The 26267-nt window shown below is 42.5% G+C and overlaps 3 protein-coding genes across 5 annotated transcripts; 1 reads left to right on the forward strand and 2 right to left on the reverse strand.

The window, feature by feature from the left end:
- Position 1: 1 nt before the first annotated feature.
- Positions 2 to 15992, forward strand: znf644a (zinc finger protein 644a). Its single transcript, XM_056596366.1, has 6 exons — positions 2 to 101; positions 3698 to 6188; positions 6278 to 6883; positions 7245 to 7370; positions 8296 to 8398; positions 11789 to 15992. Exons 2-6 carry the CDS (start codon positions 3713 to 3715, stop codon positions 11985 to 11987), a joined length of 3510 nt encoding a protein of 1169 aa, XP_056452341.1. The 5' UTR covers positions 2 to 101; positions 3698 to 3712; the 3' UTR covers positions 11988 to 15992.
- LOC130387339 (uncharacterized) lies at positions 11217 to 18465 on the reverse strand. The gene is made up of 10 exons (XM_056596367.1): positions 18459 to 18465; positions 17979 to 18090; positions 17422 to 17845; positions 17153 to 17228; positions 16797 to 16878; positions 14676 to 14823; positions 14287 to 14347; positions 14069 to 14199; positions 13790 to 13879; positions 11217 to 13607 (listed from the first exon to the last, which is right to left on the reverse strand). The coding sequence occupies exons 3-10, from the start codon at positions 17722 to 17724 to the stop codon at positions 13587 to 13589; spliced, it is 912 nt and encodes a 303-aa protein (XP_056452342.1). The 5' UTR covers positions 17725 to 17845; positions 17979 to 18090; positions 18459 to 18465; the 3' UTR covers positions 11217 to 13586.
- Positions 18466 to 19640: 1175 nt separating this feature from the next.
- lrrc8da (leucine rich repeat containing 8 VRAC subunit Da) lies at positions 19641 to 25876 on the reverse strand. 3 transcript variants are annotated; one of them, XM_056597758.1, is made up of 2 exons: positions 25548 to 25876; positions 19641 to 23774 (listed from the first exon to the last, which is right to left on the reverse strand). In XM_056597758.1, exons 1-2 carry the CDS (start codon positions 25720 to 25722, stop codon positions 21211 to 21213), a joined length of 2739 nt encoding a protein of 912 aa, XP_056453733.1. In that variant the 5' UTR covers positions 25723 to 25876; the 3' UTR covers positions 19641 to 21210. The 3 variants fall into 3 exon arrangements, with proteins under 3 accessions (XP_056453733.1, XP_056453735.1, XP_056453734.1); XM_056597760.1 differs by lacking the exon at positions 25548 to 25876 and adding an exon at positions 25060 to 25510; XM_056597759.1 differs by lacking the exon at positions 25548 to 25876 and adding an exon at positions 24936 to 25510.
- Positions 25877 to 26267: the final 391 nt, after the last annotated feature.

Below are 26267 nucleotides of genomic sequence, written 5' to 3' on the forward strand. Positions count from 1 at the left end.
GACCACCACGGAAAATGGCGACTGTGAAATGGATGGAAGACGAAAGTAAGAAATAATTCAATGCAGCGTATAAAGAGCGCCCCGATCAACGACGTCCGGAGGTAATATCCGTTTGTTTCTAAGTAATATAGGGATGTATGGATGGTAAGTGTTGAGGCACCATTCCCATTAGTTGTAGTTTAGTCTAAGGATTTGGCTTTGGTGTGGTACAGAGCCTAAATAGAATGGGCTGCAGATCCTGCAAGCTGCATCCAACAACACAGCATGATAATAACGGGAAGAACATGCAACGGGACACAGGTTGTCTGATTTCTAATTGATAATGTATTTGTTGTGATGTTGCTGCTAAAAAAGAATAGTGACTTTATATTGTGTTGGCATGCAAGTGAACTGTGCTCAAAGTTTTAGCTCGAGAATAAACCCCCTTTTGCTCATGCAAGCCTATTGTTGATGTAGTCTGCAGTTGTGTAGAAGATGGTTCTTTGCCATCATTTCCTCGAGTTAGTTTGACACTTTTATTTGCCCTCGAAGCTCCCTTTTCTTGCGACCTTGCAATCCATTGTTACAATCTACTTAACAGGTGATCTACATTATCTTGGTTTAGTAACACCCGTGCACTTTGAGATTATAACGTAAAATGAGGAAGAGAAATGTTGGCTAAGGTCACAACTCTATATACGTAAGATATATTTGATTGCAGGCTACTTAAAAAAGATGATGCACTAAATACTGCATTTTAGCAAACCGCCTCAAGATGTCGCTGTTCTATTTTGTACGTACCGAAGTACTTGCGTACGTATACATTCATAGACAAATAATTAAATATGATATGAAATCGGATTTTCCAGTGATCGTAAAAGGTTGGCATACCAAATAGGTTCCCCAGCTAAAAATGTAACATTAAAATGTATGTTACCGAATATCAATTGTTGAAATAGCATAATATGCTAGAAATTGTGTTCATTGATAGAATATAATATATATTGATTTTTTTTAAAGTGTAAGTGAACCACCTGTTGCAGCTCAAACCTCGAACACCAACACTATATTAAAGGAAAACTGTTTTAGGCTGAAGTTCTAGGAAAAAGGTGGGGGTGTTTATCCCCCATGGGTGAAGACATTTGGAGAATAGAATAGAATTTAGAATTTCAACAAATTTGACAGAAAAGGCCTTAGACCCTAGGGATTTCAAATTCTGGTCGGTTGGCTGATTGTTTGGTCGATATGCACTTGTCTGACCAAGTTAACATTGGTCGGACAATGGCTGGTGGTAATTTCATCAGGGGAAAAAGCACTTCTCAATCCACTATTTTCGGGGGATTTGAGGATGCAGATTAATGTATTGAGTGAGAGGCTATTTTGCGTTACAAGTAACATTAATAATCAATAACAATTATATTTAAGGCTCCGTAGTTTGTTTTAATAATCATATAGATTAAGAGACTAATAATACTTAATACTTATTATACTTTAAGACAGGAGGTCAAAACACCCCGGTATACACAACTTTGAAATCGCTCAACTTAAGGAAGGCTGCTAGTTTTAACTTACTGAACATTTTCACAGTCGTCTGTGTGGCATTTTATTAAAAAGGCCAAAAACGTATTCAGGCATATCCTCTAAAAGCAAATAAATCAGTTTTTTACATGTTATCTGCGATGCTCCAACTTCAACTGTCAACTTTCATGTTTAATGCTCGATAGGCTTTGAATGTGAACCTATTAAACCTTGGCCCGCATCACAGCATCATCTGCTGGGATCCATTATATTAAACACAGAACAAAATACAGAATCTGAATTCCCGACGTGGTTTGTCTATATACTATGCAATGCTTCCTGAAGTGGCTCTCCGTGGCTATTCCAGAGGGCAATCCGCTTTGTATTGTGGCTCTGCCGTAACTGAGTTGGACTCAGACCAAGAGTGGATCTAAAACCCACTGACGTTCTCAAAACCGAACGTTCATGATATCTAGGCTAGCATAGAGTTCTGCGAAATCCGTATTTTTTCCCTCCAAATTCAATTCGTTAATTTTATTCGGAATTCTGTGATTTACGATTCGTGCTAATTTTATCATGAGAAAGAGGGCCTACTTATGTGAATTAATATAATGTCAACAATTGAATAATATATAACACAACATTGCACTATTTGTAACTACTGAATGCAGTGTTTCCCCCAGAAAATGTCTTAGTCAAGGTGGTCAAGGAGCGGGGGGGGGTCTCCGTTTCAATTCCATTCAAAAAGCTTTATGGCACGACCATTGCTGTGAACAGTATTACTGATGCATTATTGATCTTTATTTTTTACACCTGATGGAAGTATGTTTTCTTTCCCTACGAGAGTTTTCTACTTTGTTAATGCATAATAATTAAAAAATATTTTTTACTATACATTGGTAGTTAAGGCGGGGCCCTATTGTTGTTAAGGCGGCCGCCTTAACAACACAGTACTGGGAGAAACACTGGAATGATAGCATTGCGTTATTTCACCTCGATATCTCGTTGTTTGGAATATCACAATTTGCATGCGGACAGCAAACAAATTACGGACCACAGCCACAAAATCGTGAATAAGAGCTCGGGCTGACACGGTGCTTTTCCTTGTTTTCCACATGGGCTTTAGACTTTAAGACATATTTTTCATACACATATTTTTACGGGTCGGATCAATAGTATGATGTCGACAGAATTTGCAAAACAGTTCATCCCTGGACTCATAATAGTCCCAATATTGCTCTGTTCTGAATTTAGGAGTTGGGGTCGAAATCTTTAGTTTAAGAGGACTTGTGCCGCTTTTCCACCGCACATGTAGCTCGACTCGACACGACTCGACACGACACGACTCGACACGGTAGCAGCACGGGTCCTTTTCCATCGCAAATAGTACCTCCTGGACGTGGGCGGGGTCGGCTGCGCGAAAGGGCCGTGACGTATTTTTGTACGCGACGCAAACAACACCTACGCAACCCACACATGGACAGAACCCACATAACAGCAATGGAGGACAACGATAACATTACTATTATTAGCTGGCATGTTGAAGAAGTTGAAGAAGTGGAATATGTTGGCTGCGGCGCTGCTATGGCTGTTACCAGCATGGTTGCCATGTCGCTCTCGTGACTTCGTCACACTCTCTGGCCAATCAGTGGCCGGCCGTCAGCCGACGTCACCTTTTAGCATCGGCTCAGCCGCTTGGAACCTAGAGTGAGGCGGTACTAGAAAAAGCAACCACTTCAGGTACCAGATACCATGTTTTCGCGGTGGAAACGCAAAAAAGGCGAGCTGAGTCGAGTCGAGTCGTGTCGAGCTGGTACCATGCAGTGGAAAAGCGGCATTGGACATCTTAGTTGGCCTCGTTCTCAAAGACGTGAGGTCATGATGCGACCAAAATCCTCTCCCTCTCTGAAAAGGGGAGGGAATTTAATTCTGAATTATGCATTTATGCTTTATCGTCTGTAGATTAGATTAGATTAAGAAATTGTATCCATTTCAGTCAAATATGGAGAATTTGGCAAATTCTGCAATATTCCACGTTTTACAGATGATTAAATTTTTAGTACCAAATTCCGCGATTACGGCCAAGATTTACCCATTATGGAAATCATATGGCCCTAGATAAAGGATAGGACTATACAACCCTACACAAATTGGTATAATTTTTCATAATGGAATAAGAACATCCAATTTTCTCTTGCAGGTCAAGGTCACAGAAATGTCATGCCTGGCAGCTTGTGATGAAGATGACAAAGATACAGATCCCGAGATGAATGCCCTCACACTCCTTCAAGAACCAGTGAGAATGACACAAGCGGCCTTATCTTACATAGACTCTTTTGGCAAGCCTGCTCTTGCCAAACAAAACGGCGTTCTTGATGTTTTGTCAAACGCTGAAATGTTGTCCCCAGTTGGCTTGGGAAACGGACCATCCTCGCATAGGGCTACACAGGCACATGATCTCAACAGCTTGTGCACAGAGGAGGAGGAGAAAAGCATCACACCCTTGAAAACAGTGCAGGAAATTGATACTGCAGGAATATGGGGATTCGACGTTGATTCACCTGAGGACTCATTGGATGACTTCAGCAGTGCCCGTGATCTTCAGTGGGACCCTCACAAAGAGTTCATGCAGTTCTTGTGGGATGACCATGACGAATCCCCAGGGGAGGAGATGCAAAAGGAAGTTATGGTTTCTAGAACTCAAAAGAGGAGGAAACGTAAGATGGATATGGTAGTTATGGTAGATCCCTCAGAAGATCTTTACCCTAATCTAGGCCATAAATCATCTGAAGACTCGCATGATGGAGAAGACCAAGCACACTCTGTCCCCATGAGCAAGGTACAAAACCTGAGGATGCATTCCAAATCTTCATCAACTGAGAACAAAGAGTATCCAAATGGAACTGTTAAGGCCATCAAGCAAATTTTATACAATGCGCCAACATTAAACTCTTTTGATAATAATATAGGTCACAGGCTTTCACCCTTAAAGGGAAGACTTCCAGTCAATTCTCCCTCGGAGCCTAAGCCATCATCCTACCCATGTTCGAAATGTCACCTCGTGTTCAGAAAAGAGATCAGTTTGCAACAGCACTTGGAATTGCATTCAGATCTTTCCTTTATGTCGCCTAGTCCTTTTATATGCCAAGAATGTGGACATATTTTCAGAGAGAGCAGCTCCCTTTTAGAGCATATGGCTGTTCACACGAAGAGAAGGAAACGACAAGTTGATGAAATCAACGTTATGTCTGATACAAATAAGGCTGGAAACAATGCACTTTGTTGCCCTCAATGCCCATTTCAAACAAACTGCCAGAATACTTTTGTTAAACATGCCCTGACACACAGTAAGAGCAAGCGTTGTTTTAAATGTGAAAAATGTAAATTCCACGCAGTGTCTGAGAGAGGGCTTCGGAGACATAATACTTCGCAGCACAAGGATAGCGGCAGGGATGAGGCCGGTGTTTTCTCTTGCACAATTTGTTCATACCGAGTTTTCAGTAAAAATGTTTTTAGAAATCATCTTCAGTGTCGTCATAAACTGACGATCGAGAAATACGAATCAATACACAGCTTACATGAGATTGAGACAAATGCACAGCTACCTGTTGAGAAGCAAGACTCTTGTAAAATGGAACATTCTGCAACAAAATCTAAAATATTCGTCCCCTCAAAAAAAGCGAATTCGATAAGTAACGTTTCCAATTTATTCAAGCATGAAAAGATGACAAGGAGATTTCTCAAGTCTCAAGAAACCCAGTCCAAGCTGGACAAATCGATCGACGTTCTCCTTTCTCGACAAAGACATGACAAAGAGACTGAAGCAAAACGGAAAAAAGAAAGTGACAATGTCATTACATCTAAACACTCGTCTAACAACGATGATAATGATTTGCAAGATCATTTGCAAGGAATGCATGCAACTAAGCTTCCAGAAACCAGGTCATCCTCAAATGGTGAAAAGCAAACTTGTGTTTCTAAGCCTGATGCAAATCCTTGTGAGTACAGTGTCACAGAGGAAGGCATTGAAAGCAACAGAATACCTAAGTCAACTTCAGATCAGGCCATTAAAAAGACGCCTTCGAAAAGAAAAATGTCAACACCTTTTCGAAACACCACAGAACAGGATTCATGCTTTATTTTACCCAAACATTTGCCAAGTCCAAAGATGTTAAACCGTTCAGAAGAGATCACAAACTGTGAAGAGAAGGACATTTTTAAATTCAAAGAAACTCTTGCCAACACTAACCTTTTCGATGACGATGATGTCAAGCAGGAAGAAAAGCACATTTATACATATAGTAGGAGGATGTCAATGAGAGGGGTTCTGCAGGCATCTAAGAAGTTGTTTGATAAGATAACGACTGACGGGAATGATGATGAAGTAAAGACTGATATCAAGGAAGAGTGCATAGAAACAGAGGTCTTTGGAGACAGCCTTGAGTCCCACTCGATGACAATGGAAGGATCCTACACGGACGATTCGTCAGATTTGGAGCCAAAATCCTGTCCGTACTGCCCTGAAGTCTTTGAGTCTGGTGTTGGGTTATCCAATCATGTGAGAGGCCACCTTCATCGGGTTGGATTGAATTACAACGAGAGGCATGTAGTTCCTGCTGAACATGTGGCTTCTCGAGACAAGAAGCCACGCATGAGACGCAGGATTTCTCCCATTCCACAATTGGAAGAAGGTATTGAGATAGTTTTGTGTATATTTGAGTCTGCACCAATAATACTGTGACTGTTTGACGGTTCTGATCTTGGCTTTCTCTTTTTGCAGCAGTACTGTTGGAACCCCCTGCAGACCCTCTAGAAAACTCTGATGACCTGGAGATGATCCATTCCTGTCCACTTTGTGGGGACAAGTTTGATAACCGGACTGGACAGTCCAACCACATCCGAGGCCACTTGAAACAGCTTGGTAGACCAATCAAATCAAAGAACAAGACCCCATTATGCTTACTTCGAGAACTGATGCGGGACAAGAAAGAGGTCAATAGGGCTATTCAAATACTCAATAAGAAACGAAATAAATTCTCGTTTCGTAAGTCGTCAAAGCTAGCCAGGTCTCATTCTCTAACTGGACTCTTTAAAAATAATTATATTCCAACCATCTCCAATGATGCCGAATCACACGTCTCCAAACCCCAGTTTTCTTTGTTGGGAGTTGCATCTGAAAAGAAGCAGCTTGAGACCAAGTTGGAGGTTAAAGGATCTCTTTCGAGTGCGAGTGCCTTGATAGGGATTCTGAAGAAGAGAAAGTGCCAAGAAGATCCAAGAATAAAGGCTTCTTCTCAAATTTCAAAATCCACGTTATCAGTTTGTTCAGATACTGAACATGGTGCTGGATCAAGACTTGACGCTTCATTACTAAACTCGATAGCAGGTAAGTAATATTTTTTTTTTAAATTGTGAGTCCTCGATGGGATGGGATACAGGCTAGATTGGTATCTCTTAAAAAGATGGCTTCAATTTACGCCATGATGTGCCGTTTGTGAAGATCGCAGACAGTCAAAAAACGTGGCATTTATACTCGCTGTTTCGCACGGAAGCTCTGGAGGGGCTGTTGCACTCTGCTTGCCGAGCTGCTAAAACCCAGGCAAAACCTATTAAAGGTTTTGCCTGCAGGATACATCTCTAGTAGAATGGTTTATCTTGCCTGACTAGCTGAGGAATGGAGACTAAATACTCCCTGTTGACATTTTTGTTTGTTCTAACTTATTTTTCTTGTGTTTCTGTCTAATCAGAGAAAGGCGAGTTCAACCGAAAGGTTTGTATGCACTGCAATGCATCTTTCCACAGTGGAGTTAGCTTGTCTAATCATTTGCGGGCGTATGCAAAGCGAAAAAGGAATGCCTCACTTGATGGAGCAAGTAAGTACATGAAGAGCATTGGCTTCAAACTGGTATAGTGGATGATTGTGTGACTTTTTTCAGCAATACGCTTAGCATGTACCTGTCATCTAACCCTTTAAAGGATTTGGCATATTTGCAAAGACCCCAGGTCAATTGTTGATATTCGCTATGTCTCGATGTAAATCTGCCAGTTGGCCAGCCAACTGGCCCATTTATTGGCCGGCCAACATAGCTTTGTCTTGGTTTTGTAAGACCCAAGTGAATACAAACTAACATGGCTAGGCAGGGTACTCCAATAGTACCCACAAAAAAGTAATCCACTAGTTTGGATTCTTTGTTTTTCGCGCCACTCTGCATGGTCCGAGAGACTGGGCTCCAATAAGTTTAACACTGAACATTTCTAGTGCACAAAATCAAAACTTGTTTTATGAACATGTTTGAGGAAAACTACATAGCCAAGGCAGTTTGTATGCACTTTTGTGAGAGACAGCTATGGGAGCTGCTTAGTCGGAATATAATGGACAACAATCGCTTTCCAGCTTCCCAATTTCAGAATGCATTTACACCGTAAGAAGTGATGAGTTGAACAAAAATCAAGGCTGATTTCCATGCCGACATAGACAATGTCAACAAATACCTTGGGTCTTGGCCAACCAGCCATATCATTAAAAGATGTTGAAGGTAAATAAAGTATATATATATATATATATATATAAAGTATATAAATCCTGGCTGTTATGGCCACTTGAGACGTGAAACACTGGCCTACTGCGATTCTAAAATTGTATTACAAATTTGGGTTAATTTCGCCTCATAAAAGTATTACATTTTGTAAGTATGTTTAGGGCCACTGTGATGGAATGCATTTTAAAATGTAAAAAGTAATTGTGGATGTTGTCGCTCGTATGACTTAACTGATAAGAATTTACCATATTTGCTTTAGTGATTGACTGCAAAGGAAGAAGACCTCGGTCAAGGCCTGGCTCAAAGAAGAAGACACTGCCCTTACCACAGACTCCAGAAGAAATGTACCGACTCACATGCCGGTAAAGAAGTCCAGCTCTTCTTGTCAAATTTGTGTTCTTTCAGGTTGCAGTTTCCCCTCAACTGGACCTCGGTACACCATTATACAATGGCAGAAATATTTGTTTGGATAAGAGATGGTTAAAGGGGCTGTTGGTAAGATATGTGTCTAATTTGGTTTCCAATTATTGGAAATGCCATAGCCATCTGTCAGCAAGTGAAATGCTCTGTGAGAATATCTCTTTTGGTTGATTCGGCCTCTGTATTAGACAATTTTGATTTTAGAACAGTGGGTTAAGGTCTGATGTCTGATTTATCCGGAAAACTCTTAATATATCCTGCCCGTCTCGTGTTATCATAGCTCCACCTCAGGTGTGTGAATGCCACACTCCACAATGGTGCAGGTGAGGAGGAAAGGAGGGAGGGAGGGAGCAGGCGGCCCTCAAATCTTGCCTTGTAGTAAAGTCGGTGAGGTACTAAAGGGGTGATATAATGGCGCGTTTCCACTGCAGGGTGCGGAACGGATCGGATCGCAAAGGTGCGGATCGGGTCGTGTTTCCACCACCAAAAGAAAGAGAGAGAAGAGAGAAAATAAGGGTTGTTAAAACAAATAATACATATACAGTAAAAGAGAAATTAGCAAAAGGCTTTTTTAAAAAGACAAGTCTTAAGGTTTAGTTTAAAAATAGCTGTAGTCTGTGGGGCCTTCAGGTGGTCAGGGAAGGCGTTCCATAGTCTTAGGGCAGCAGTGGAGAATGCCCGATCGCCCATGGTGCGGAGCTTGGTCTTAGGGTGTGTGCTGATGCAGAGCGAAGGGTGCGTGAGGTGGTCTGGGGGGTGAGGAGCTCCTGGAGGTAGGGGGGGCATGTCCGTGGATGCACTGGTGGGTGAGGAGGGAGACCTTGAATTCAGTGAAGGGATTTGAGGATGGGGGTGATGTGTTCATATTTGCGCACCCTCATCAGGATCCTGGCAGCGCTGTTTTGTATGTACTGGAGCTTCTGGAAGCTCTTGTCAGAGATCCCGATGAGGAGTGCATTGCAGTAATCCAACCTGGAGGAGACAAAGGCGTGGACGAGCCTCTCTGCATCTGCCTGGGTGAGTGTAGGCCGGAGTGTGGCAATGTTTTGAGGTGGTACAATGCGGTCTTGCGGAGGTGATTGATGTGGGTGTCATAGTAACACCCAGGTTGGTGACAGATGTGGAAGGGGGAATGTTTTGGCAAGAGAAAGTGACATTGGTGATGTCGGAGGAGCGGAGCTGATGTGGTGTGCCGATGAGGATGGCTTCTGTTTTAGAGCTGTTTAATTTAATGAAGTTGAGCTTCATCCTCGCCTTTATCTCCTCCAGGCTGGTGGTCAGTGGGGATGATGGCAGGGGGCAAGAAGAAGTGGGGGTGGTTCTGAGGTACAGCTGTGCGTCATCAGCATAGCATAAGATAACCCATGCCTGCTGATGACGCTGCCCAGGTGGAGCATGTGGATGGAGAAAAGGGTTGGGCCCAACATCAAGCCCTGGGGGACACCAGGGGTATCCCCCAGGGCTTGGGGTTGGGCCCCACAAACTGGGTGTGTGATTTTGCTTTGCCCAGGGCGACGTGCTCGGTTCTGCCGGTGAGGTAAGAGGTGAACCAGTTGTGTGTATTTCCTGTAAGTCCAATGGTGTATTGCATGCGGTGGAGGAAGATATTGTGGTCGACAGTGTTAAAAGCAGCTGTTAAATCCAAGAGGATGAGGAGTGATGGGGAACCGGTGTCTGCCGCCATCAGGAGGTCGTCATCGTGACCCTGACCAAAGCATTTTCTGTACTATGGCCAGGGCGGAAACCAGACTGAAATTTCTCAAACATATTATTTTATGAGGTGATCCTGAAGTTGTGCTGCAACTGTTTTCTCTAGAGCCTTTGACAGGAGCGGAAGATTGAAGATGGGCCTGTAGTTGGAGAGAACTTCTCGATCCAGGGTGGGTTTTTTCAATAGTGGTCTGATGACAGCAGTTTTTAATGCAGGTGGGATATGGCCAGCCAGGAGGGAGTGGTTTATGATCTTGGTGATGAGTGGAGAGACGGCGGAGATGTTGGTCTCCAGCAGGGCTGAAGGGAAGGGGTCCAGTGCACAGGTGGACGGCTTCAATTTTCTGATGACGGCCTCCACCTCTTCCTGTGTGATGTTGGAGAAGGAGCTGAGGGGCTGGACAGTCTCAGACAGTGGGTCAACAGTTTAGTGGGGTGAGACAGCAGTGATGGAGAGGTGTGAGCGGATGTTATTAACCTTTTGTTTAAAAAAGGTAATGTGCATGTTGCACCTCTCCTCGGTGGCCTCAGAGTGGCAGGGTGAAGGGGGTTTGAGAAGGTGGTTAATTGTTGAAGATCGTTGTTTGGAGTTACCGGGGCTGTTATTTATGATGGTGGAATAGAACCTGGCCCGTGTATCCCTCAGAGCTTCTACATATGCCCTCTTGTGCTCTCTGTATGCCTGTTTGTGAATAGTTTATATCTACAGGGAGCGTGTCCTCTTCCACAGAGCCTGCCATGTTTCTACACTGACTAAATAACTAAATACTAATTATAAATCCATCAAGAAACCAACTCCCCTGACTACTCAATGCTGTCAGTCATTTTGGAATACCTACTGACACGTACAGTAGAGTCCGACCGGTAAAGGTTTTTTAAGGCCGATACGATACAAATATTTGGTGATTTAAAAATCCAATATTCCGATATATATTTAAAAAAGAAATTCCAGAAACGCGTAACAAAACAAACAGATTTCCCTAACATTGGTTATTTGTAGTTAGTTCGATAAATAAGTTCGATAAATAAAATACAAAAAAAAAAATACAAACTTAAGATATGAAACCCAGTCCTTTGAACAAAAACAAAAAAAAATATATTTTTAAATATTAATTAATTGGCCATTATAAATGCCGATACCGATGGTTTGGAAAATGCCTAGTATCAGCCTGCCGATAAATCGGTCGGGCTCTACCGTGTAGGCTACCGTAGGTTCACATACTGGTAGGAAAGGGAAAAGGTATTCAGTTGGTTGTCATCTGCAACCTCACTGCTAGATGCCACTAAATCCTACATACTGCACCCTTAAGTATACCACCTTCCTGTAAAAAGATACACTAAAAGGAAAATGCAGGTTGCTCACCGGGTAGAGCGCGTACCATTAAGGCTCAGTCCTGATCGCAGTGGCCTGGGTTTGATACCCATGGTCCTGTGCTGCATGTCCTCCCCTCTCACTCCCATACCTTCACTCATATCTCTCCATCATAAAAGTATAAAATTAAATGCAACGCTGTATCATTTCCTGTGATTAAGTACCACAAAAAACCCATACGATTCCTTTTTAATGGTGTAATGAACAAAGTAATGCTGAAATGGAGGATCCTTTGCGGTTGTCGTTGCAGGTTTTGTGACCTCGTCTTCCAGGGTCCCTTGTCGGTGCAGGAGGACTGGATCAAACACTTACAGAGACACATTATGAACACTGGTGTTCCCAACACCGGACTGGGCATGGTGGAGGTGTCCATGCAGCCCCGGGACCCCTCCAGCCCCAGGCCGGACCAGGACGGCCCCTCCACAGGCCCCCATCATGCTGCTTCGTGAAGCCCGTGAGGAGTACTTCATGGGAAGTCCATAGAGTATGTGTTTTGTACATGGATGTTCTTTCACTTTTACTTTCATCAAGTCATCTGTATGGCCAAAATGTACAACATTGCTTAAAGGGGACCTATTATGCTTTTTTGACTTTTATGACCTATAAACGTTGTTATAATGATTGATAGTCACGTTTAACCATAATAAATTGTCAAATAATGACGTACATGCATTTCGACGTATTCCCTGCTGACAGTCTGGGGTGGCTGTGCAGAGCGCTAAACACTCGGGACAACGTTTGCGATTCACTTGTTCACATTTCCGGGAAATCATCTACGTAGAGGCACTCCTGCCGCGCCCCCATATGCCTGGTCAAATCTGAGGGGGCGGAGAAGGACGAAACCGAGCGTTGACAGAGAATGCTGAAAGCACCCAGATGAGAGGAAGAGTTTCCCGAAAATCTACATCGTTTTTTGTGTATGGTTAAACATGACTATCAATCATTATAACAACGTTTATAGGTCATAAAAGTCAAAAAAGCATAATAGGTCCCCTTTAACAGATTTTACACGTTGAATATATTATCATGGACTTTCATTTTAGAAATTATTTCCAATAATAGACCTAACAGAAAATTGGAACACAATTCCAAAAAAAAAGTTTTTATGCAGTAATGTAGTGTGGAACCCATTTCTAATGAAGACAACTTTTACCTCAAAGATTTCTAATGATTTAAACATCACTTATGTCCAGTTTGGGAACACCTTTATCATTATTCACATTTAAATATACACAGGTCCATGTAACGGACAGTCTCTTTTGTATTGTGTCATATTTCCAAACATTCAGCCAGTGCTAACGGGCAGTTATTGATTGAAATACTTAAAAGCAATTGCACATTTAAAAAATATCACTGTTTTCAAAACTAAAATGTGAGGAAATGTTTGGAAAAGCAGCAAGGGTGTATGGCAACTCCTGTTATAGAATAGGGTTTATAGTATTACAATCACTGCATTGATTTCTAAAACAAAAAAAATTATGAAGATATGAACAGACAACCAGAGAGCAGATATTTGCTGCCCTTCGTAACTGTCTGTCAACCTATATTTAATGTTTTAGACAACTGTTGGAAAATAAATGCTGTTTTTAAATAATTTAATTTTAAATGTACTATATATATCACAGATACAATGCTTTCAACTTTTTGTGATGTTATAAATAAAAAGTTGAGCAATTAGGTTCATGTAATTTATTTAAAAGAAGATTTATTTTTGCAAAACACCTAGGATACGGATTGGGAAAATAATATAAACACATACAGGAAAGTAAGGTATTGACGTGGAACAGCCTCTGACGCATTCAACTGTTTCCAAATTCACAGTTGAATTTGACACTCCAGGCAAGTTTGAAAAGACGGAATCCGTCAAACCCAAGTCATGAGTATCACCTTGTCTCAAAGCGTCCTTTTTGGCAGTGGACATATCTGGTATCAATGCCATAGATTGTATTCTGAGTTTAAAAGAAAAGCGCTACATATGTATTGTCCTTAGCTGTATGTAGCAAACAGCATTAAGGCTTGAGCTTCCTCCAGGCCATAGGATGATCCAGTCATTCAAACGGATTGCCACCCTAAGAAAGGGATAAATGTGTTATTACAGCACATGCTTCGTCTCTAGATAAATATATGAAAGGATTTGCTTACTATCTGATGTTCAAGTATTCTTTAGATCTAACTAGAGCTAACATTGGGCCTATAGCGTTGGTGGGTGCACTTTCTGAATGTTTTTAGACTTGTTACTGTGGATATTTACCTGACGGTACTGTTCAAACTGGGGTTTTAATAGGGTGATCATAACTGCAGCCTTGTCAAGACATTCCTGTTTCTGCCGGTAGGAAAATGACTGCATCAACAGGAAAAATATGAAATGTTAGTTTCAGATCCGGCAACACAATATTTTGTAGTCCATTAGTAATGCTTGATAAAAACTAAATTAACAATGACAAGTGTATTACATATTCAACCACATTTTAGGTGAAGCTGCTCATTAGAACCGTTGAGCGTACTGAATTCCAGCTGGTCTCTTACATACCTTTTTGTTATGGAGGTGTTCCATAGAGGCGACATGGTTCTTCACGGAGGTCGCCAAGGTGGAGATGTAGACACTACACACAGCACAGTGGAGCACATCCACCCTGCTCATGTGATCAGTCTCCTTCAACGCTGAGCAAACAAAAACGGTTGGCCATCAAGCCATTATCACATATATGCGATAATATGTCAATTTTGGGCGCTCTCCACTTGCCCTACCTTCGATGTCCTGATCCACCATAGCACTGCAACACCGTCTCACTTTGAACATCATGACCTCCTAGGAGTTGTAAAGAGTACCACTGTAAATCACCATGGCCCAATCAAAACCACTTTGCATACTTTTCATTTCTTTCTGAATGTCTGACTTAATGATGTAAAAGGTTTAGGTACGATTCCAGAGCTAAAGGTTGAGTAACTTTCTCAAGAGCTACAGGTTGAGTCCTTTTTTTTTAACAACTGCCATAGCCATCCACCAGCTTTTTAGCTGATTAAAGCAGACCGCAAGTCAACTGCGATCCCGCATTAATTTAACTGTAGATGGAAGCCAGCCTGTGGGTTGGGACGCCCTCTCCCCTCACCGTGCGTCCCCACTCGGTGCTCAGTACCTGTAGGAAGGCCATGGTCAGGTCGTCGTAGTGGTTCAGCTGCTGAATGTGCTCCATGGTGTTCCAGTGGCCCCTGCTCTCCAGGTGCTCTTGCAGCCCCTCCAGTCCGGCACATTCCTCTTCACACAGCTCACAGGTGAAGGCGCTTCTAGGAGATAAACCACACAGAACGATGGAAACGTTGACACCCTACCAGCCAGTGCGCAAAAACAAAGCTAACCTTTAAAAAAGGGTTAGGGTGAGGATCATCTTTGGATCATGTAGCAAACACCAACCTGAATACTTTTCATTAGTGGATCCAATTACTTTTGAGATCAATTAGATTGCAATCAAATCACTCCTAGCTCAACGTTTGCAATACATTTGATGTTTATTATCTTTAAAACCTTTTAAATGAAGTTCAACACCAAGTAAAAATGCCAATTTGTGCCACAAATGCCACATATAAATATGTCAGCAAGTAGCTGTAATAATTTACTTTTCAGAGAAGCCCAGTGTAATGAGGCCTTCTAAGTGGTATGGCTGAAGAAACCCTACCAGCCGAATAAGAGCTTGAAGATGCCCAACTCAGGCCAAGGTAAACAGCCGAAAAATGTCAGACCCGTTTGGATGAGAGTAACTCAACCAAAGAAGTTTGATCCAAATACTATTGCCTTCAAGAAACGAATGGATTGGCAACGTGTATGCTCGTCAGAGTGCAGCACTGAAAGGGAACCGGTCAGCAGTGGAGCGGAGCGAGACACACACCTGGCCACCACAACTTCCTCAAGCGACTTTTTGCAAAACACCCCAACAAAAAACTTTCACTTAATCTCTCAAAACAGATTGCTCATGGCAACCGGCGGGCTGATCATCCCAGTGAATATTGTCTTGGCATGGCAGAAAACAGACCTATATATTCTTCATTACAGCTGGACATTTTTCTTTTTGAAAATGGAGGTGGAAATAATGGCCAGCAGCAGCAACCTATGACGACTAGGTTATAATATTTTTAGTCCAAGGGACCTCCATCTAACCACTATAAAGGACCAAGTGGGCCAAGGAAGTAATGAATAAAGTTAAATGGGTCTGGATTCTATTCTCCATCCACTGAGGCACTATTGTAAGGCTAAACACAAGTTGTCTTGTTCAAATTTCTCTTTAGGTCCCGGCACAGAAGTAGCATTACAAAAACGTGTCCAGCTGTATGGGAGTGGTCTGAAAAAATGTCAACATGAATAACATAAAGATTTGTTACATACTTTAGCCAAATTAAACTAAGCCATGTCATCTACTTTTTAATAATAATGAATTGATCAAATTTATATAGCGCTTTTCTAGACACTCCAAGGTGAAGGGGGGGACCCCACTCACCACTACCAGTGTGTAGCAACCACTTGGGTGATGCACGGCAGCCAATCTGCGCCAGAATACCAGCTCTCACCACACACCAGCTTGAGGTGGAGAGTGAGGGAATTAATGAGTCAGCCAATTATACAGGAGGATGATTAGGGGGCCAGATTGAATGAGATTGACTGGGCTACTCTTTGTGATAAGTGCCCTGGGATCTTTAATGACATCAGTGAGTCAGGACCTCGTTTTTACGTCTCCTCCGACGTTTTTTGTATAAATAAGTCCTGCCTCCTTCAATGCATGCTGCAATTGTTTTTATGATGAACTTGAAAAATGCAAAGAATGTTACATTTTACAGAATTTGCCAGTGAAACCCTGGTTATGCCTCCTTCCCCGCACTTTGAATTACAGAGAATACAGGCGGGAATGTGTCATTTCAATGCTTTTTGTATCTTTTCGGATTTTCTGTTAATGTGCAGCAACAAAGTCATTTGTTAATGTTTTCACCTTGTCATGGTGTCAACACAAACATGGATTCTCAGGACTAACTGTCAAAGGTTCATGTAGAGTTGATGGCACTTCTAAGTGATTAACTAATGAAGTGCATCTGATAAGCTGGCTCAAATGTCTTTCCCTTTGCTTGTCATATGGTAGCAGCAGCAGCAGCAGCAAGGGTATGCATACGTTTCCCCCAACCAAGGACGATGTGCACGTTAGCAACAGTTATATTTGTTCAATAAATGAATGTTACTTGGGAGATAGTTATTAAGTTAGTATTAGGTGTCCTACTGTTGTTCCACGTCCTTCACTGTGATTGCTCTGCTGCTCATGGCAATCTCTCGGGGAGATGCCATGTTCACCGATGACCCTCCTGTAGAGCAACAAATGGTAGGATTAGCAGAAGCAAAGTACCCCAAGCCACGTATGAAAAAACCAACACATAGATCATAAATCCATGAATTAAAACGAATAAATATGACCACAAACTAAGCTACAAGTAACTGCCATTATCCAATGTACCCTAAATGCAGGCGGTGGATGATGGATAATTAGGATATAGGAATACTGTCCCTTAACATGAAGTCAAGGCAGACATGAGAGAATGTCAGGAAATGGACCCAGAATCTGCGTTGTCTGGTGCTTACCGGTTTCACAGTATCCTTTCTGAAGCTGATCGTCTGCGGGGAAGTTTGGCGTGGATAACCCAACATTTGTGGCAAACTGCAGGAGACGAAAAAGTGTTTAATTATTGCCAAATAACAACATTTGACTTTGCTTAGTGTTAACAGCTTTACTATTTGTCCCCTTTACTACATTGAACGCTTAATCTTGAAGTTCACTGAAAGATGCAGATGATTGCATCAACATGATCCATGTTCTAACCAGAGCATGCAGTGGATAGCGAAACACATACTTCTGGGACTCGCTCTTCCCTGAGACTGTGTTCCTCAGGACTGGATCTCTCACAGGGCCTAACAGGGTCGTAACAGATCTGGTCATAGGTCCTGGGAACACCAGTGCTAGAAGCCCGGCGATGTTGGCTACCACTTGGACTGAGACTGCCATGATTTGGCAGTCTGGCATCTGGGTCTCTGTCCCGCCTCTCTGCGCTTCGGTCCCGCCTCTCTGCGCTTCGGTCCCGCCTTTCTGCACCGCACTCCTGCCTCTCTGCACCTCGGTCCCACCTCTGGGCGCCCGTCTCCTTTGGTTGGGCCATCTCCCAGTGACTCCGATGGTCGACGTCTCTCTTGGGACTGTTGCGGTCGCACCGCTTCCTCTGCGCCAACTCAGACTCGGACTCTGACGAGAGCGGGTCGTAAGGGTCGTAGAGGTCCACCCTTGAGGGATGGGGAAGCCTTTCTTAGTATTCCATTAAACCCTGACTTTTTAAAGATGTCAAGAATGTCAATTAAAATTGTCCACTAAATACATATAAAATACCATCTACAATTAATAACTACAAAGACTTACTCCTCTGCATTGCTTGTGCTGTGATCCTGAGACGTGTTCTCCTGAGGACTGGATCCATCGGTGGGTTTGAACGTAGAGGCCCAGGGAGACCTCCACTGTCCTCCAGAAGAGGCTGAGGTTTGAAGATGTAATTCAAGGAGTTGGCATTTTGTGTATTCATGCAGCCTCTACCAAGACAACTTTAATTCCCAACGTTATGTATCATTATTGAGGCATGCCTCAACAATTATTGAGGCATGCCTCAATAAACAACTTTTTTCCTAGAAGGCCACCAAAATACCATTCCCTTGGGGATCATTTTGACTGTAAGCCATCTCTAACAGGTGAACTTGAGTGTGGCCCGATGATTGATCTATATGACTATTACAAGGCGTATTCTGTTGATCTCCCCAAAAAGGTGACAAGCATCGACCCATACCCGGTGAATCTCAACTGTATGTTTAGGGGCTGGCTGTGTTGTAGAAGGCATGTGAATATTACCTGTATGTTTAGGAGCTGGCTGTGTTGTAGATGATATGTGAATATTACTGTATGTTTATGGGATGGCTGCATTGTAGATGGTTTGTGAACATTACCTGTATGTTTAGGGGCTGGCTGTGTTGTAGATGGTATTTTAGGTGCGCTGGTTGGTACACTGATCACGCTTGTTGCAGCAGACCTAAAGCATAGTCTATGGAGATCGAAAGATTTGATTCGATGACAACAAACGAGCATCAGTCAATTGCTAAATAAAACTAAGTTTGTAAGTTATTCAACGCCATCTAGTAGGCTACTTCTATTCACACTTCTCTTCAGTGCAGCATTTATCCACAAAAACAAACCATGTTCATGTTAGCGACTATTTAATATAATAATCGTTGTTCAGAAGCATAATAAAAAAACATACACATTCAGACATAACGTTAGAACCCATACGAAGTCAAACATCAATGTAAAACTCTTCAAATCAAAGATCTTGGTAGCTTTACCCTCCCTGTCGTGGTGGATGTCGTGGGACAGCTCCTCTGGGTGGCTTCACTTCGAAGTATTTAGGATTGCGCCTGTGGTTCATTGTAACGTTAACTTGTATCAATATATATATATGTTTAAATATAGATAATATATTATCCTAACTAAACTACAATTCCTCAAAGACAGCTAACCAGTTAGCGAAGGCGACCGACTAGTACCAAAACCTATCAACAGATGGGAGCATCCCCTTACGTTCAACGTATTGACGTATGCGAGTCTAGGCACACGTCGTGACGTTGAACGTTAGCGAATAGGCGTTAGGGCTAGAGACTGTAGAGACCTAAGAAATTATCTGCGCATATAAGATCACTGCATGTGCTTTGTTCTGATGTGCTCAGTATGGCTTTGTGGTGCAATCATATGTCATTGTATGCTCATTTAAGTATTTCGTGCAATCTCACTATTCATTACATTACATTAATAAAGCTGTCGCTTTTGTCCAAAGTTAATTAGACAATAAAGCTGTAACCCAAATAGTGCAAGAATCATTAAAGTACATCGAATTGATCAAATAAGCAAACTGCTTTACCTGCTACACTATATAAAGAGGAGATAAATAATTACTTTATTTCTTGTGCCCAGATGCAGTCTGAACAGATACGGTGGAGGGTAGGATTTCAGCTTCCAGCTCTCCAAATTACATATGGCCTATCTGAAGCGTAGCATTTATTTTTAAAAAGAATTGCAAGCCAGCTATTTATTCATTTAGATACTACTAAACTATCCTTGACTGCAGACATTGGGGATCGAACCCATGGATCTTTAGGCTAGGTTAATACCCACCAATCTCTCGTTCTAATCTCTGTTCTCTTCCTGACCTAGAACAGGTCATTATGTCAATGAAGCATCATAAGGTTTTCTCAAATGCATTTAAGTTTCCAAAACTACCATTCTCAACAATACTGTAGCAGCTTTAATACTAGTAATATAACCGGATTAAAAGAGCCACCTATGGCAGAACAAACTGGTTGGGAATGACAAAATCCCAATTACATGTTTACATTACATGTAAACATGTGATGCATACACTTTTCCGCAATCATGAAATCAACAAGAAACAATCAACTTTTTGGTTTTATTGTGCCATAACAGACTGACCTTTGAGCATGTGATCATTCAGGAAGTACAGAAGCTGTCAAGATGAGTAAAACAGCTTTGAACATTATACACAAATACATCGGAAGCAAACAAAAAAACAAGTTCTCATTACAATGTTCTGAAATGCACACTTAAGCCATGGACAATCGCAATATTAGTGGGATAAATTAACATGTGTAAAATAATTAACATGTTTTCAAAAACATGAAAAGGTTAGGGAAAATATATCTCCCTTCTGATGACTGTGTTCTTCTGGGTAAAGTCACAAGTGGACAAGATAAAGGTAGGGATGTCCTTTGTAGCTGTAATAGCAAAAGCATTCACTAAACAATCAAATACATATCTCAAGGTACAGATGAATTCCTGTACTTTAGGCCTTAATCAATATACAATCTTTGCCCTGACGAGGCAGAAGTCCAATAGTGGCTCGTACCGGTCACATAAGTTAGACTACTCAAGCTACAGTTCTGACTGTGCCCCCAAAAAGTGCACACTTTTTGGGGGCCTACAAGTCCTGGGGAAATAAATACAAACATGTTATATTTAATAATCTGCATATAAAAACTATTGTACCATTTAGTTTTATTGTTTACACTACATATTTATAGAAAATGCCCAAATGAACAGTGTACAATAGATTAATATAAATCTTGGTAACCTAAAATGCATTTTTTTTGGGCTGTTTGTTTTGACGTCTGACCCCACTGTAAAAGATTTTTTAGCAGCAATTAAGGCAAAAGGCTGTTCCCCACGGTTACAATTATACCTGAGTACCTAGGACAATAAATTAATGTAACATGTACATGAACTTTGGTGTATGGAATATTATAACATGAACATAACATATTTTGCTGTTTTAAAACACAAGCAATGCTAAAAATTAAAAGCTAAGCTGCATTAAGTCACAAGTCATTAAGTCATTTTCTTTGTCTCTGTCCTGTTCCTCTTACCTATTACCAATTGAACAATATCTAATGTGTCTATTGTGCTATAATTATGATCATTGAAATAATCAGAAAATATATATATATTATTAAAGGGTATCATTTTTCGGACCACCTGACGGCGCCGCTAACTTTCAAAGTTGCCAGCCTATCCGTGTGTCCGCTTTTCCTTTTATCGGCTATAAGCCATTCGTGAAGGAAACATTTGTCTCTCGGCTGATACCTTCTTTCACTTCAACTGGCAGTGCATCAAAGAGGTGGTCCTCAACAATTAGGCAGTTCTTGCGCAGCAAACGGCAGTTACCCAACTGGGCAGGAAGTCGGTCGAGACAGTTCCCTCGCAGCTCGAGCTGCGTCAGCTGGACAAGTTGTCCTACTGTCTCTGGCAGAACGGTGAGCCCATTGTTTCCAAGACAGAGTGCCTTGAGTTTGGTGCATCTGAACAGTTGTTTGGGAAGCACCTCCAATTTGTTCGAGTTAATCGCCAGGTGTTGAAGATTGTGTAGGAGTCCTACGTCAGTTGGGAGCACTGTAATGGAATTGTGGCCCACATCTAGATGTCGGAGTTTGGGCAATGAGAACAAGGCTGGAGGCAGGGTCTCCAGTTTGTTGTGTGACAGGTGGAGGGCCTCTAAAGTTTTCACTTGGCCGATGGAAGCTGGAATGGTAATAATTTTGTTGTGCCACAGTTTAAGGCAAGTCAACCTCTTGAGGTGTTGAAAGCTGATGACCTCCTCTATGGTTCGGATGTTGTTGGATTTTAGGTCAAGTTCCTGTAGGTTGGTGAGGCTGAAAATAGCATGGGGAATTCGCTCCAACTCACAGCTATGTAACTCAAGTTCAGCAAGGTTAGTCATCTTTTTAAGACTATTGAGTACCAATAATTTGGTGTCCTCGTTGTGCACCACTAATTTTACAAGATGTGGTGAGAGGTCAGCGATATTGGTTGGCATTTTTGTGAGATTGCTCTTCAGATATAATGTTTTTAGGTGTTTCAAATCGCGCATGGACTCTAGACCTATCATTTTGTTATTTTCCGAGCTCAAATTCCCAACTAGATTCAGCTCCCTCAGGCTTCTCAGCAGATACACCCAATTAGGAATTTCTGCAACATCAGTGAACTTGACATGAAGGCAGCGGAGATGGTCACGAAGGAATGCAAAGGCAGTCTGCTCCACTTTGGCTGGGCAGTGGCAAAGATGCAGCTCCTGCAGGCTTGTCATCTGAGAAACCTTTGCTGAGAACCTCACCTCGGGAATCAGTTCCAGCTTAAGCACGTCTAGGTCAGTGAGATCAAACACTGCATTGGGAAGGCCAGAGAGCATGAAGAGATGCAGCTCCTGCTGATCCTGTGGGTTTCGCGTGACAAGCTGCCTCAATTTTTCAAAAGTCCACTCGTGATTAAGACTGATCTCTCTCAGCTTGTTTTCGCTGACCTCAGACAAGAATACACCGAAACGCTTTGAGTATAGCTGGTCATACTGGTCAACCATGTGTAACAGGAACGCAAAGTCGTTTTTGACATCTGGAATGTCACTGAAGCTGCTCTCCTCTCGGACCTTCTCAAAGGAGTACTCTTTAAGGGACCGCCGGAATAGCCAAAAAAGAGAATAAATGCACACCATTCCGTAGATCATAATCAAAGCCATGTAGCTCAGAAGAAGCTTTCGCAGCATGTAAGCCATATTGTGGGTGCAGTAGAACCGGCTGTACCCGGTCAGATGTTTGATTTCGGGCACACATTCGTGCACAAATTCGATAGAAGCCATAAAAGTGGACGTGTATGACAAAATCACAATGAACTTGACAGTTTTGACAATGGTCTGAGCCACATACAGCTTGTAGATGAAGTCACTGTCCTCCACGTGGGCCCGGAACTTTCTCACCTTCTCAAAAAGGGCTTTGGCCTGCTCGCCGTCTTTCTTGTCCAGGATCGTCATACTACTTGGGACCTCAACGATGGGCTTATCGGCGGAGAACTTGACCCCCGTGTTTCCAAGCATGGGTGTGGACAAGCTTGCATCCGTGCCATCTTCTTTGCCCTCTGATGATGCGTGTTTTGGAGTCGTAGTCTTCCCCGTCAGCCGCTGCTTGTTCTCCTCAGAGTCCTCACATGCGGTCTCAGAGAGAGCCTTGGTGGTCCAGGGAGACTCGAAACATCTACCCAGGATGGAGACAAAGTGCTCAATCTTTGAGCTCGTTTTGGGGTACTTAAACCAGAAATTGCTGCTGACCATCAGTATGAGGGTGTGGATAAGGGTGAGGTATGGAAAGTACTTGGAATACCAAGGCAAGGCAACGTGGTAGCACATTTGGTTGACAAAGATATATTGTTGATAGTCCAGGTTGGTGCTGATCCCGGCTGGCTGAGAATACATTTTTGCCATTGAGGCAGTGTGTGCATGTGAAACGTGGCTCCTGTGGACCTCACTGTCAGGTAAGTCCTTGGGTATGATCAGAGGGGTGGGGGACAGCGTTGCCCCATTGACCCCTTGCGTGGTTGCCTCCTTTGGACTTTGTGTGGAGAAAGGTTTAGGCCCCGCCCCTGACGTCTGCTCCGGCTCCTCTATAAAGGGAAGGCACGCCACCTGGTCCTTGGTGATCTGCATCGTCATGGCAAATATAGCCAGCATGAGCATGATCACACCTAGGTAGTCCATGAAGACGTCCCACCATGGCTTCAGGATGCGGTACGTTGGTTGGATGTCGTTCAGGGATGCAACCTCTGTGAGAGTGAACATCACTGCAATGAAGAAGATAGAAAATTAGGTTATGGAATCAAAAGTGTTCTGTTAAACATACACTTTATGTTTTTTTTACTTTCAAATCGTCAACATGTCTCAGTTTGCCATCCGACTGGTGATGAACTCAAGGAGGTTCTTATTATTGTATGGTATCAGATTTCCTTCAACGTGAAAGTACAAGACTGCAACAACAAGCAACTCGCAGGGGCTTTCAGTTTGGCAATAGTAAAAGGGCAAGGTAAAGAATTGATTCATACACGTTTATCTGGTTCAATACAATTCGGAATCAATGGAAAGATTATTAATGAAACATTTAGGTACTCAAAGAAATTAATTTGTCTTGCATTTTTTTTAATCTGCAGACAATGGGCCTAACATAGATATAAAGAAAGGATAAATAACAGCTACTGTACTGTCTATCATATCCCCACACCAATTCCGCATTTGCAGCCACTCCATATAGCCCTGGATGTGACTCAGACCAGACGTGCATTTTTATTTTCCTAAGAAAAGCCATGTGTGGTTTTATGCCCTCTAGTTATGTGGTGCTTCCTGTGTTTGGGTTAGGTTGGGCAGTTGCTCTAACCTTCACCTGTAAATAAGCTGTAACCTTATAACTTAAGGCCAGGTTGCTTTTCAGTCTGAACATAGTGAACTTGTTCACCATTAATTTTCCCTTCACATATAAAGATCAACTTATCTAAATTATTAACTGTATTCGCCGGCTCCTATGGAACATTAGCTCAACAGTCTCGACCCAAACATCCATAGTGGCCCGTTTGGAGGGAGTTAAAATAGCAGTTAGAGATGTAGAGGTTAACGTTACACTAATACACTACTCGATAATTATTCACCGATTTTTGCTGATCTTTTTTAAAACGGGCTACCGGCTTCCATGCTTTAGGTGGGCGATATCAAGTCAACCGAGTGACGAAATAGAATCAATATCGCATGCAACCGAGATATTTTAAAACAAGATATTATTCCATGTGATCGTATTCGGTGGACATCAGGTGACGGAAAACGGGAACACTGGGAACACTAGGAGCCGAGCCTACTTGGGCTAGCACCCTCACGCTATGATGTACCACACGTTAACTTAACCAGCGTAGCTCGTCTACTACTATTGGATAAATACGTATAAACGGCGATCAACTTACTGTTGGTCGGCTGTGATCAAAAAACTATTCTCTCTTCGATCGACGATCCATGTCTACTCTTAAAAAATAAAAATATCCTACTTCATTGTACTTTTAAGATACCGATGTCACTACACGCATGTACCTAGTCCGTCTCAGCCTTGTACCGTGATGTCGCAAACGTTACACAGGGTTCCTAATGCTGAGGCGAGAGCCATCTCGTCTTCAAGTTGGAGAGTCTGCGCAGATCCTCTCCTGGCCCCCCCGGCTGCGACGGACCGAGCGGTCCCGTGTTGTGATCCGCGGTGCTCATTGGACGGCCGGCTAAGCTCACACAGCCGGGCTCGCTTATCTACACTTCAAATGGGCGGCAGAAGCTCAGGAGGTAGAGGGGTAGAGGGGTAGAGCAGGTTGGTTGGTAACCGGAATGTTGCTAGTTCGATCCCCGGTTCCTCTTAGCTGGCTGTCGAGGGTTCCCTGGGGAAGAAGACGCCTAACCCGGACTGTGCCTGACTCTTGGGGTAAAAACGTCATGGTAAATGTAAACTGTTCAAGGTCCTAATACCACGGACCACCTGCCCGCCACAGGCGTAACTTGCAGAAAAGAAAAGAGAATTCACATAGGCTACTCACCTATGCACCATGCCCACACTTGCCACACCACTGGTTTGTTATAATTAACCGGTCTGTCTGTCTGTCTGGAAGCTGTCTGGCTGTGTGTTTGGAAAGCCACCAAATAAATATAATCCAAGACAGTGTATTTAACTGATTTGTATTCTGTCACGTTATTGTGTAACTGAAGACGCATCCATGGCAGCTATTTTCAGGATAGAGCGGGATATGGTAGATGATACACAGCATAGAGGTGTTGTCTGCTGAGTTTCACCATGATACAGGTTTCAACCGGTCCTGGGCTGCTGGCTGCTGCTGGTACTCTGCTGCGCTCACTCCTCCCATGTGCACTTTGAGAGGAAGTAAAGAGGGAGACATGCTTGGAGCGAACTGTGTGGTGGCTGTACTGTGTTCTCTGCAATTACAGCCCATTGTAGCCCAGCCTCACTGATTTTAGGTACAACATGTTGCTTAAAGGGCGTTACGGAAATTAGGATTAGAGCTCAAAGACATTTGCTTTACTTTTTGGTGGTTATTTTATTACAAATGGTAGCCCAAACGGTACCTCTATTACCATCCCTAAAAATGTAATTTCCATGCTCACTCCATTAATGCCTATAAACAATAATTATTATTTTATTATTATCATACAGTATATATTAGTATTAAATATAATTATATCAGTATTATCATCAATAGTAAATAATAATAAAAAAATCTAACCATAGTGGCCAATGGTAA

The sequence above is a fragment of the Gadus chalcogrammus genome, chromosome 8 (assembly GCF_026213295.1).
Source record: "Gadus chalcogrammus isolate NIFS_2021 chromosome 8, NIFS_Gcha_1.0, whole genome shotgun sequence".
Classification (NCBI taxonomy): domain Eukaryota; kingdom Metazoa; phylum Chordata; class Actinopteri; order Gadiformes; family Gadidae; genus Gadus; species Gadus chalcogrammus.